The 13,748-nt window shown below is 51.6% G+C and overlaps 1 protein-coding gene across 1 annotated transcript in view; it reads left to right on the top strand.

Moving 5' to 3' along the window:
• The window catches only part of TCERG1L (transcription elongation regulator 1 like), a 190,573-nt gene extending 177,289 nt beyond the window's left edge, over nt 1-13,284 (top strand). The window contains exons 10-12 of the mRNA XM_060126594.1: nt 5,380-5,469; nt 9,400-9,518; nt 13,128-13,284. Coding sequence (XP_059982577.1) covers nt 5,380-5,469; nt 9,400-9,518; nt 13,128-13,284 — 366 coding nt within the window. The remainder of the gene's footprint in view (nt 1-5,379; nt 5,470-9,399; nt 9,519-13,127) is intronic.
• The last annotated feature ends 464 nt before the right edge of the window (nt 13,285-13,748 follow it).

The following is a 13,748-nucleotide window of genomic DNA, read 5'->3' as shown; positions in this document are numbered from 1 at the left end:
ACCCGCAGTGTCAGGGCGGCAGGGTCTGGGCGCTCAGGAGGGTGGCCCCGCAGGGAGAGCTAGTGGGCAGGGAGGGGGTCTGGGCTCGGGAGGGGTGAGGTGAGCACCGACGGAGGGAGGTGGTGTTGGGGCACAGGTGGGGGCTGGAGGTAGAGAAGCCAGGAGGGCGAACTTGGGCAAATGCACGGAGGGGCTGTGGCCACGGTCTCCGGCCCCTGGAAGCAGAGGGCAGTGGGCTCAGGCTGGAGGGAGATTCAGGGACCGTCTTCAGGGGCCACTGGGCCTCCTGCATGGCTCAGCATGTCAGGTCCCACCCAGTGGCCTCGTGCCCCCTCAGAACTGCCGCACCTGCTTCTCCCCTTCCCAGGTGAGAGAGGCCTTCATACCTCCCGGCTGAGGCCTTGGTCCGTTTCCCTGAGACCAGGAGAGACCAGAGGTAATAGGAAGGGGAGAGAGGATGCCAGCCAAGGGTCCAACCAGCACGTGCAGGCAGACAGACAGGCAGACGGGTGCCTTCCTCTCTTCCTTCGGCTCCTGGCCTTTTCTGTGACCCAAGGGTTGACAAGCACTCAAAACTGCCTTTGGTTTCGGAGACGAAGCATGCCTGCCTCCTTTGGGTGCCCAGCCTGGGGGCAGGACCCCGAGGGGACGGCCATGGCCCCGTGGCACCCACGGGACTTGCGTTATCTCGCTTTTTAGCCTTAACCCAACGCTCTCAGACCACGTTACTTAACGGAGTCCCTTTCCCCAGGAGCAATGCAGGACCCGCTCCTTGGCCTTCGGAGAGGTTTCCGTGAAGGTGGGGCTGAGGTTGGAGGCGGTGTCATCCGGGGAAGGGTCATCTCATGGTGGCTTCCGAGGGGGCGTCACCCTGCCGTGCCCCGCAGGTGGAGGGGGTGGAGGGGTCAGCCACCCGGCGTGGGACCCTCGCTGGTGGGGGTCGCTCAGGGCCGCTCAGCTGGACAGGACGCTGGGTGGACAGCTGGGGCCAGACCCGAGAGGCCTCTGAGGGCTCTTGGAAAGATGGGGGCTGCGGGTCAAGGGAAAATGATGCTGGGGGGGAGCCGTCGGGAGGCCACTGTGGTCATCCAGGCAGGAGACGGCCCCCGAGGCGACAAGGGCGACGCTGTCATTCTGCTACTTGTGCTGGCATGATTCTTTGGGGTTTTAAACAAGGTTATTTTCCTGGGAGAACCTTGACAACAGCTGTGACAGGAAGGACCTGCTGTGTGTGGCCGCAGAGAGGGTACCCGTGTCTCCCCTTTGATCTCCAGCCTCGCTGGAACTGTCATCCCTCCAGCAGTGACACCTGTAGGTGCAGACAGTGCCACACGGGATGCCCACGTGTCAGCCAGCCAGGCGGCAGCCTCGGGCCAATGCCGGGGGCGGACGCCTGCTGACAGTTTCCACTTTATGGTGGCATCTGTCCAGGTTTGGGAACTGCGCCCTGGCCGGTCCACTCTGCGGCTCCTTCTCTGTGCCTGTGTTTCAGACCACCAGCGCTGGTGTCTTCTGTTGTAGAAATGGCAGGGAACACAATTCAGACAACCGAGGATGACTCAGAGGGGAGTCTGCCGGCAGGAGAAGCACAAGACTGCATGAGGCTGGCCTCCAGTACAGCTCAAGGGACGCGCTGCCCATGTGTCCCGATTCCCAGCCCATGGGGGTGATGTTCCAGAGGGGAGTTAAATAAAGCTGTGCATGAGTGTTAACCAGAGGCCAGCGGCGTGGGCCGGGACAGTGTCCAAACACACTCTCACCAAGACAGTTACTGCTGACCTTCGCCCACAGCACAGGGTCACCTGGTGTCAGCACCCTGAGATGGAATAGGTTGCCAAGTGTCAGGAGACGATGTATACATCACAGAACACGGCCCAGGAAGGGAGACGGAAGCACTACACAACACGGTCAGGCTGCAGGGAAGGACGGGACTTCTGCAGGAAAGGGTCTAAAACTGGCTGAAGAATTCCACGATCCTGGACCAAATCACATGTAAAATGTCAAAGATTCAAAGGACTGTTGGGCAGACGAGGGATGGAGATCACTGTTGAGAAACGAAGGCCAAGTTAGAGGCAAGAACATGCATTTGTCTTGGGGACCTGCTGTGTGGGCAGAGTTCTAGGGTGGCCCCAAGACTCCCACCCCGGGGCACACATCTTGAATAACCCCCTCTCTTGAGAGTGGGCAGGACTCCAAATAGGATGGGGGGCCACCCCCATGTCGGTGTGACACCATGTTATGTAAGATTGGGTCTCATATATAGAGATTCTCCCACTGGCTTTAAGGAAGCCAACCTATTGTGGAGGGCCCACCGTGGAGAACTTGGGGACCCCTGGGAGTGGAGAAAGGCTCCCCACAGGCCTCCAGCAAGAAAGGGGAGGCCTCAGCCCCTGCCCCATGGAATGAACCTGCCAGACAACGTGACCGTGGGGACACAGGTCCAGGGAGGCTGGGCTTCCATCAAGAGTGAGTCTCACCGTCGAGGGAATGACAGTCATCAGGGTCCTTCTTTGGGAAGAGTCTGTCTCACAGACAAGGCTGTGTCCACCCGCAGGCAGTGACGGGCCCCGTTTCACACTCGACTGTCCAGACTTCCCTTCTGCTCCAGCCTCTGTCACAGGTCCCAAGCCCAGCTGCCCCTCTGTCCAGAACTGCCACCCTCCCCTGAACTTCAAGAGCATCTGTTAGTGTGGCTGTCAGGTTATGTGACGACGTCTGTTTTATCACAAATTACAGTCACTGGGGAGACGGCTCATCTTGCCTTGTATACAGATTGCAAATTCCTCTGGAGGCAAGGACAATATATTATTTTTTAAAAATATAGTTTATTATACATCTAGAACTCCAAAACTTCTCAACAGACTGGTGGAATCGGTTATGTGACACCCATTCTTAGTAATTGTTGGCCTTCCTTACAAAACTAGGACCTTGGAGGGGTTTACAGGTCTACATGGTGGATAGATGCCCATCTGATTGGGCTGTATTGAAGTTGGCCATTCCTTCTCTCCAAATCCACCCTAATGCTCACGTGGTCAAGTGTCAGCTCTCGAAAAACAGAGAAATCATTCTGCCCTGATGCTTTTCCAGAGCCCCTACCCCCAATCCCTGTAACGTGTCAAAATTTCACCATGTTTTTAGTCAACTGAAAAAAGTCCCTGGGTGGAGTTTGGGTCACCCTGCCTGATAGAAGAGCTCATGAGTATTAAAAAGGGCTTTCCTTTTTATTACTGAAGATAGGAGTTGTCAAGTTTGAAAAATCATTATGTTACGATGTACAAAGCAAAGCACAATTCCTATTGAAATAATATCTCTACCAGAAATATTCTAACCTGCTCAAAGTAAGAACGTGAAGGGATCTTGGTTTTGTAAACTGCCCATTGGCTTCACCTCCCCACGTCCTGGGAGTCCCTCCCCTGCCCCGGCTCCTAGATACACATCACTTCTGGCTCTTCTTCCCCCGTTGCTCTCCAGACAAGGCCCTAGTTCCTAAGTAGGTCTGGGAGTGTCCTGCACATCTGCTCTGCCCGTCTCTTCTGCCTCTTCCCAGCCCCTCACAGCCTCCTTCATCCCAACCATGTTCCACCCTTGTAATCCCCACATTCCCCACAGTTCCTGGAGCCTGGCCTTCGCTCCACAGACACTTCCTCCTGAACACCTCCCAGGCCCTTCATGGGCGCAGTTCCAGCACAGTCATTATGCGAGACAACTTCTCCCCAGGCCCTTCTCTGTGTCCCCTTGGCTCCTGGGCATGTCTCTGGAAGGACGCTAATGCCCCCCAGGAGATCCTGAGTTATAGCTTTTCTGCCTCACCCTGGACCGTGGGCCTCCTTATGTCAGTGGCCTTGATTTATTTTCTCTGAACCCTCAGCACCCAGCATGGGGCCTAAGGCACAGTCAATAGTTGGTTAATGCTTTTAAATGAATAAATTATTTTTGAATGACTTAAATGTTTCACTGCTCCATCAGCTGAGGGAGTCTGGATCAACAACATCCCAGCAGCAGTGAGCTCACCCGGCACCCAGGTCTCCAATAAGAGGGACCAGGGCTTCTTGGAGAATGCTGATTCTAGGGCCAAGGTAGGAGCGATATGAGATGACCCTGGAGCATCTTGAAGGGCCCAGAAAACAAAAATGATGGGGTACGTCCCAGGGACACAGGAGCCAACCACAACAGCCAAACCAGGAGCAGATCGATAATCATGTTAGATTATAACCCAAAGTATGAAATAAATATCCATGAGTCATATTGATATAAACAAATGATTGAAAAAATAAGTAAATGGGAGAGAATGGACAAATATCCCATCCAGAAGAATGCCAAGGAGCTTATACAGATATTCCCATCTCAGGAGGTGGAGCCGGACCCCTTAAGTGTGGGCTATACATTGTGACTTCCCTCCAAGGAGGACAGCATGAGATAGGGGAAAAAGAATAAATTCATAGAGGAAAGACCTCAGCTGGTCAGTCAAGGTCAACGTCAGCTCCGATAAGTTACATTGACAGTATGGACCTGATAGGATGTGACAAGAAGGGCACGTTTTCTGGGGTCTTCCTCCCCAAACCCACAGCCCTGGTCGAACCAAGAGAAAAACTGAGACAAATCCCAGCAGAGGTACATGTCACAAAATACCTGACCAGTACTCCTCAGAACGATCAAGGTCATCGAAACCAAGGAGAGTGAGAAACTGTACAGCCCAGAGGAGCCCGAGGAGACATGAGTGATGTGGTGTCCTGCGTGGAATCCTGGGACAGAAAAAAAAATTAGGGAAAAACTAAAGAAACCTGAGTAAGGTGTGGACTCCTGTTAATAATAGTGTAGACACGTAGCATACTAACATTAAGATGTCAGCAATATAGGAAACTGGGTATGGGGTAGACGGTAGCTTCTAGTAGTTTCGAAAATTTTCTATAAATCTAAAACTATTAGAAAATAGGGTAGTTTGTTTAAAAAGGTGACCTACCTAAAGAAGGTTTAAATGTTGATTAAAAATCAATTGAAATTGTGCCAAACTCTGATTATTTCTAAAACACTGTCCTCTGTTACGACCTGCGGTGTCCTGAAAAGTTTTACAAATACGTCCTTTCACAATGTGGCATTTCAGAATGTCCCAGCTTCACAGGCGTAGTTGGGGTTTTAGATCAGGACGCATGGCTCTGGAAGATATCCAGGGAGGAAATAGTGTCATGAGTCTAGAAATTCGATTTTCAAATGCTCTAAATACTGATTTTCTTAGAAGTTTGACAAGTTGAACACTTCTAAACGATGCCACATCCCTCAACCCCGGTTCCTTAGTGCTGTGTCTCACCATTGATCATTTCAGTGTGACTCCAGGCTCAGCATGAGATGCTAAAAGCAGCTCTATTGACTATCTTTCTTCAGGTGTCAGCGTTTTCTACCTGGGAGAAAGAATTACATAAAATCGTGTTTGATCCGCGCTATCTCCTGCTAAATTCCGAGGAGCGGAAACAGGTAAGGTGGTGACGGACTCGAGGACGCAGAGTTAAAGTGATTCTGCGGACGAGCAGGTGCCTGTCACCTTTGCCGTGTCAGTGGGGAAGCCATGAGAATCCACTGCTGGCCTGTGAGCTTGTGAACGGGAAGAGCTACGGGTGCGGCGGGAGGCTACCCTGGCGCCTGCTCTTGGCGAGCCGCCTGGTCACGACCCCATGAGACAAACACAGAGGTGAAAACTCAGCTTTGGGGAACATTGCCCACATCCTGGGTGACTGTATTAAAAAGACTTAAGATCTGATATAATAAAAGTGAAATAGGAGAGGGTCCAGGGAACAACAGTAGCAAAAGTAAAGGATGGACTTTTCTAGAAAGTGGGTCCCCAGAAAAGCAAGAATGGATTAGAGATAGCTGGCCCGGAGGTCACTTTAAATGGACACGTGACAGGGGTCCGCCCTGGCTTGTTGAGAAGTCAAGTCACGGAGCCAGAACTGTCTCCCGGATTAAGCAGACAGACAGAGGGACGGGCTGTGCTGACCGGTGGGGACGCCTGAGCTTTCACACCCTGCCAGGATCTGGTGGCTCCTGGAGCACATCCAACAAGGGCCCCGAGATAAATTCCAGAAGGATCCAGGTTCTGCGTCTGCATCTGTGTTCCCGCCCCAATCACGCGTCTCCCTCCCTCTGCCCTCTGCGTGCAGAGCAGATACATGTGGAAAGTGGGTGACCAGGCGCCATCACTGGAGACACAAGCCCACGAGGGTCATCTCGCCTCTGATGTCGCGGCCCTGGCGGCATCCGTCTGATTTCAGACAGCAGGGTCTGGGAAAGCCCGGGCCAGGAGGCTGGAAAGTGCAATTTTATTTTCGATTCTGTCCTCAACTCGTGAAATTCCCTGAGGTGTAGACCAAGGGGCTGCACGCAGGCCAGGCGGGCGGGGCCTCGCTTTGTATTTGGGTTTTTTATATCTGTTTTCCCCACAGCCGAGGAAACTCGGTGATTTTAACCATTGGTAATATCTCACCCTTTTGTTGCCCTGTTACAAATCACAAAGTTCAGCTCTCCAGCTGTGACCAGAGAGAAGCCCGTTTATTTTGGTGGCAAGATCACTTTAAACCGTAACAGATAAAGGTCAGCACAGCTGCAGACTCTGTCGCTGACTGTCGTGGTCAACGCTCTTCCATCTCTAGTCCATGGATGGTTTTAGAGGCCATCAGCCTCTTTAAAGGAAACTGAAGAAGTGAAGAAGTAAGACCCTTCCCACCACACCCTCGAGAAAAGCCGAGCTGATGATTCAGTTATTAAGCCCCGTCTCTCAGACGTCAGGGAGCTCAGGGCGCTGTTTGCCTGGAATGGACCAGGCTCTTGGGCAGGGCAGGGTCTCCTGCCCTCCGGGTGTCTGGGGGGTGGTCATGGCACAAGACTCACCCACGGGAGCAGGGCGGCTGGACTCCCACAGCCCTGGTGAGAAAGACAGGCGCTGACCGAGAGGGGCTGTGACTGCCAGGGTGCTCTCGGGGCAGACAGATCAGACTAGAAGGTCAGCTCACAGCCAGAGCCCGCCGTTTGGTGGGGGGCCCTCAGACGTCCCTGGGAAATCGTGCAGAGGAAACAGCAGGCCTGTGTTCATACCACAGCGTGGTCCCAGAGCCCCACCAGGAGGAGGAAGCAGGGCTCCCCGTAGCTAAAGGCCTCAGATTACATGCCGGCATCGTAAGGGAAACCCCACCCCAGCAAATCGACAGTGTTGTGGTTTCTAAGAGGCACGGGGCTGAAGCTGAACTGATGAAGGAAACAATATTTGGGCCCCATTCAGAAAACACAGTCCTATTTATGAATGAATTGGGCCGGCAACACCAGACATGGACTCTGTGTGGGACCTACTGTCACATAGTGTTCGTGGGAAAAGCCGAGGCTCATGGTGTGTGCACTGCATCCATCCTTCCACGGGGTCTGCAGAGATGTGACTGAGCCGAAGTAGAGAGTAGGGGTCCTGGGAGCGCTCATCAGACCTGTTTCTATGGTAACACAGAGTGTTCCATCTTATTTCACTGGGACACGCCATGACGAGATAATGGCCAATGGTCTCTCTTTTAAAAAGTCATGCCCCATTTTGAATAAAACTGGTATAATTTGTTAAAGAGGAGGGGGAAAAAAACTGTTACATTAAATTATAGCGGCATAAATAAAGCAGCAGAGCAAAGGCAGAGGAGAGAGCAAATCTGATTAGAGGGATAAATGATTCCAGGCAGAGAGAGAAGGAGGCCTTTCTCACCAGCTCTGACCCCACCACCAGCCAGGGTTTCTATCCAGATTTAGAATTAATAGAGCAAAACTCTGACTAATGATGGACCCACACGCTTTTATTTGCATAATAACCCTGCATTTACCTTCTTTATGAGCTTAAATTATAGAAGAACTGGAGAGTTTACATGACCGCTTGCCTTGAAGGTGAAATAAGCCAACCATATTCTTACTTGAATATATACGCACGCTCTCCATCTAAGGCCTGTTCCTGAATATTTCATTTCGCTGATGATTCTTCAGGAGGCGAGTAGCATTTTGTATTTATACTCCTGTAAAGGCTGGCCGTGACTGAAATGGAATCTGAAACCATCAGGCAGAGCCGGGACACCCGTTCTGCAGGGGAGTGATGGGGTTTCGGCCAAGTCGCCACCGCCTGGTTCCATGTCCTGGGCAGGAGGGCGGGAGATTCCCTGAGCTCTTCATCAGATTCCAGTATCTGCAGTGGCTACCGATTGGGTTGGTACAGAATTGCTATTCATTGGCCTCATAGGATCAGATGTGGGCTCTTTGCTGATCTTCTTATCTGCGTTCGTACACACATCTAAATTTTCTCCAGTTTATTCTCCTTTCAACGTTTTCGAGGCTTGGAGAGCTTTGGGAATGAAACAGCTGTCTCCACCTCCCTTTGGCTTTAGTCTACAAATGACAATTTTCTGATATTAGAACAATGAGCGGTCTTAATCCAAGCAAGGGAGGCTCACTCTGTGGTCTACTGCAAAGGATGATTCCCTGCTGGCATTTTGTCATGTCGGCTGCCAGTACCCAAGAGAAACCTTCCCAGGGTCTTGGATGGATTTGCCTACCAGACAATATCGATATCCTGTGGGCTAAGACCCTGAGAAACCTTCCCAGGGTCTTGGATGGATTTGCCTACCAGACAATATCGATATCCTGTGGGCTAAGGGTCTGGTTTTCCTGTGGAGGTGGCCTTCAAAGCCCATTCTCGTCGAGCTGGGGAGAGGGAGTGCAGTACCCGGTGGTCGGGTCTCCTCATTGGGTGTTTCCATGACACCAAGGAGAGGCTCACCTTGCCCACAGGAGCCCCTGGGGAACCAGACCCTTGTTCACAAGTGGGTCTTCTTGAAGACTAGAGTGTGGGAAACCAGAGATGCTGGGTTGACTTTCTTTTCACAAGTTCAAAGTCATTTTGGAGACTCAAATGCCAGTTACATTGCCACAGGGATTACTAGAACAGACTCTCACGTGTCATGGTACCGCTGGCCAGGATGTGAAAGTCGGTGAGACAGTGCGTGCAGGTAAGTGGTGCTCAAGAGGTTCCCAAACAAGAAATATCGGAGCACTGGAGCTGGGATTTCCAAACTGTCCACTGCTCCCGCCACACCTCTAGAGAGGGCCGCCCACTCATACCCAGGATCTCCAAGCAGGCTGATTCAGCGTTTGGCCCCCAGATGGTGTCTGGACGTGGAGAAGCGCACTGGCCTCGTGGGAGAGCAGGTGTAATTGTCCAGACACTTGCTTTCATGGAGAGGCCAGATTAAAGGCTCTGGGTTGTAGCTCCAGCAACTGTGAAAAAGACAGGCTTATCTCAGATTCTTGCTGTGTTTTGTGTGGTGTTTGAAGCGCAGGAGTTCATTTCCGATACGCATTCTTGTAATAGTTCTGTTTTGTGTGTGTCTTAAGATATTTGAACAGTTTGTCAAGACAAGAATAAAAGAAGAATACAAGGAAAAGAAAAGCAAATTGCTGCTGGCCAAAGAAGAATTCAAAAAACTTCTAGAGGAATCTAAAGTCTCACCCAGGTATGGAAAGTGAGTTAAGGCCAGGCGATTTCTGGGGCTGGGAATTTACCAAATTTTGTAAGGGGTCTTTTAAAGTCAGTTTGGGTTAAATCATGTGAGCTATGTTCCATAGACATCAAACATGTGATTTTGGAGAGGTAAGCCCTTCTCCCCTGTGCCGGCCGTGAGCAAACCTCCCAGCCCTGCTTGCTAACCAAAGGCACCCCAGCAGCTCTGTCCAGCTTACGTGGTGGTTTTCCACAGGTCAGCAGCCCTGACTCTAAGGCCAAAATAACTCATCAATAGGTCAGCCCTCGTGAGATGGGGCCTGATTCCCCTGATCTAATGATGGAGGAGTACAAATGCAAAACAAACGATACACAGAAACAGCAAAATGAACCCCACCAGCCCCTGGGTTCCACACGCCTGGGCAGCTGTCCAGAGTGTGAAATGAAGACGTTCCACACCAGCAAAGGGCCTGAGTGAACTTGGCTGTCAACCTCACCTGAGATACTCAGGCATTATTCCCATGAAATACAGCAAACTAATATGAAAACGATGTTAGAAACTAGAAGAATACATAAGCTGAACTCGACTTTAAAATTAACTTTAATTGACATTTAAAAATTAATGCACAAGAACTACTTAATTATACAAGTATAACTTTTAAGAGCGAAAAATTGTTGATTTTGATGTATTTTTATTTTAAATTGGGACATTATTTTTAAATGGACATTTACACATTATGATTTTTAATAATAAGGCTGACATCATGCATTTTTAATAATAATGCATAAATCGTATTTAAATGAACATTAATTGATGTTTGCCTTCCATGCAGATGTAGGCATCTACATTTTGATCAACAATTGGTTAATTCGTTGGCCAATAATTGGATAATATAATTTAGTGTTGGTTACATAGGCCTCAGAAAACTTCTTCGACTATTTAAAGGATAGATACTTTCTGAATGGGAAAAAAATTCACATGAATCATCCCCATCACCAAATGCTAACCTCGGAAAGCAAATGTGGGCCTAACGACTTGTAAATTGTGATTTTCTATGAGAACTCTGGGTCTAGCCATGGCTTTGCCCTGTCCCCCCAGCTGGTGACCCTGGGTGGGAGGGGGGAGTTGGATCCAGAGCCCCTGCCTCAGTGCACAGCAGCCCTGCCCATCCTTGGCCCCCGCTGCAGGGTCAGGCACTGGACCTTCACAGCTCAGGTGTCTTGATCTGAGGGGGTGTAGCCGCCCTACCACCCAGGCCACTGGGAGGATGGTGTGTGGGGCTTCCTGGCAGGTCCTGGAGAGCTCCCATCATTACCACTGGTGCTGTCTGTGTCCATCCATTGGTAAAATGTTAACAAGAGCCAACCTAGTCCCCCTCCCATGAATATGTTATGAAGGCAAAGGAGAAATGTTCAGAATGTATTCAGCAATTGCGAAGACGATTACGCACACAGAGAAGGAAAGTCAGCGGTAGAAGTGAAGCTACTCTTCTTTGAAGTTAGATGTGATTGCCTGCCGTTTGTTAGAAATGTACACTGGGCATATATTGCTTTTATAATTATAAAACTAGTTTTTATTGCAAACGTAGCTAATTCTGCGACATTTCAAAACCCTCTTCAGGTCTTCTTTACATTCTCTTCCCGCCATTTCGCAGGCGTCCACTGGTCGCCAGCGGGCTCAGCGTAGGCGTCCTGAGTACCCTCAGCCCCACCTCCAGTCATCCTGGCTCTGATCCTAGCCGTGGGGATAGTCCAGGGCCAGATCCCAGCCCTGCCCAGCTCTCGGGGTCTTGGAGAGGGGAGAGGAGCCTCCGGGGACCTCCCCGTGGGCTGGCGGACTGGTGCTCTGGCCACAGCGGCCACCTCCTTCAACTGCGGGTGGCCACGTCCCCAGGGGAAAGGGAGACGCAGTGCAGGTGACTCAGAGGACTTCCCCAGGCTCACTGGACGGTCCACCAGGGTCAGCAGTAAGCCAGGCTGTCCCCGTGGGCCCGGCTAAAGGGTCGGAGTTTTCTTTTTTCTTTTCAGGGATACTTCTGTTTAGAGGTGCCCAGAATAGGGCCTCTCTAGAAGGGGCTCCGCCCAGCCCCTGATTGAAGACGCTCGGGCTCCCCCTAGACACACGACCAAAATAACAAGCCCCTGTGTCTCTCAGCATCTTACTTTCCCCAAGAAGGTCAGCGATGGAAGCTCAAATAAGTGTGTGTTAGTCACACCTCATGGCAATTGTGAAATCATGGAAGGAAGGGAGGGAGGGAGGGAGGAAAGAAGGAAAGAATGAACGGAGAAAGTTGAAAACCGGAGAGAAGAGTTTTCTCTCCTCGGGAAGCGTCTGGCATGCGGAATCCCGGGGTGTGCAGGGAGGAGAGCAGTGCTTGGTGAGGAAGGAGTGAGACTCATCGTTTGGTGACAGCAGTGAGGATGGGTCTACTAATTATTCATCTTGTCTCCTAACAGCCATGTCAGTATAATCTTGTTATTCACGTATAAAGAAAGAACCATTAAGTTATAATAATTTAATGCAACCATTAAATGTCCGCAATGAAATATACATTTCTCCACAAAGAGAAATAGGAGGAGCAAGGGGCCTCCCCGGGCACAGGGCGAGCACGCTTCTGCTCACCCAGGGCCCCTCCTGCAGCTCCAGCCCAGCTCTCTGCAAGCAGAAGGCAGGCGGAAGCGTCTGCAGGAACCGGCTCCTGCGCTCTCCCCTCCCGCCCCCGCCCCACCGCCTGGAGCCGCCCCAACCACCGGCTTCAAGCTCCGGCCTGGGAGAAGAGGAAGCCATGGGGAGCTGCTGCTGGCAAAGGTTCCATTTGTCTGCAAAGCCACGTCCACTCCTTCTGCCCTTTGAGCTGCCCCACCCGCTCTGGCCTGGCCTGGCTGGCGCCACTGAGTTTCTTACGGGGGACTCCCTGGCCTGGCAGTCATGGACTCAGTCAGTATCTGGGTGCTGAGCAGACGCCGGCACTGGGCTTAGACATTCGAGATGCTCCACAGAAAACAAAGCAGGTGACACACTTCTACTGGAGCAGGGAGAGGCAAGTAACATTGCAGTTGAGGCTCATCGAGATGATACCCAGTTCTCCGACCCGTAGATAGGACGCGTTTCCCTGAGGAAGACAGGCTGGTCCTGACATCTAATGAGGAGAGGGCTTCACATGGTGAGTGAAGAAACGAGGGAAGGGTGTGCCAGGCAGAGGGAACAGCATAGGCAAAGACCACGGCAAGTTGCAGCACAGTGAGAGTAGCGGACAGAAGACCTGTGCGGCCGGAGCGGGGACGGGAGCGGGGAGCGAGAAGCTCGGAGTGACACCAGGCCCAGGAGGCAGGTGAGGCCAGGCTCATGCCCACGGACCGGTTGGATGCAGAGATGGGCAAGTGTGTGAGTTACGTGGCTCAGGCCCCTGCCGGGCCAAGTGGGGAATAACAGCCCGTGAAGGGAGCAGGCAGGTGGTGTCGGAGGCCCAGCGCTGTTTCTTCTGCCCGTCCTCCTGCCAAGGGTCCTGCTCCCGGGTCTGGAAGAGGGAGCTCGCCACCCTGAGCTCAGGCAGGAGGTACTCAGAGCCCCAGGACCCGCTCTTCTCCAGGAAGGGGTCACAGGATGCTTTTGGTCTTTCAGGACCACATTTAAGGAGTTTGCTGAGAAGTACGGCCGGGATCAGAGGTTTCGACTTGTCCAAAAACGGAAGGACCAGGAGCATTTTTTCAACCAGTTCATCCTTATTCTCAAGAAACGGGACAAGGAAAACAGACTCAGGCTGCGGAAAATGAGATGAGTGTGTGCAGATGCCATCAGGCTGGGCGTGGCAGGGGCTGGGCGGACGGGCGCCCACGCAGCCAGGTCGGGAGCCCCAGGGGCCGTGGGCTTCGTTCTCAGAGGGTTATTGTTTCATATTGAAGCTCTCTTTGGTACAACTTTCCGAGTTTGATGCATTTCTAATTGCCATGATATGTTGCTCCCTTCATTGCTTTAATTATGCAAATGACTTGTAATATAGACAGATTCTAAATCTGCTGCAGGTTTGTACCTCAACAGAAACAGACACCATCTCTAACCATCTCAAGGTGTTTTCATGAGTCGAGCTGATTATCTGAAACTTTTCTGAAAATCTTCATGAGTTCCTTCCATCCTTCAGGAGTTCTGTGGTGTTGGGACGTCCCGGCTCGGGTCCCCGGGTCTAGTCTTCTGAGTAGTAGTGTATAGGCTGTTCATCATCATAGTGACACCTGTGACCGTTGG

This window comes from Lagenorhynchus albirostris, chromosome 16 (genome assembly GCF_949774975.1).
Source record: "Lagenorhynchus albirostris chromosome 16, mLagAlb1.1, whole genome shotgun sequence".
In the NCBI taxonomy this organism is placed as follows: domain Eukaryota; kingdom Metazoa; phylum Chordata; class Mammalia; order Artiodactyla; family Delphinidae; genus Lagenorhynchus; species Lagenorhynchus albirostris.
The sequence above is the reverse complement of the archived record's forward strand: the minus strand, read 5'-3'. Positions and strand labels throughout refer to the sequence as shown.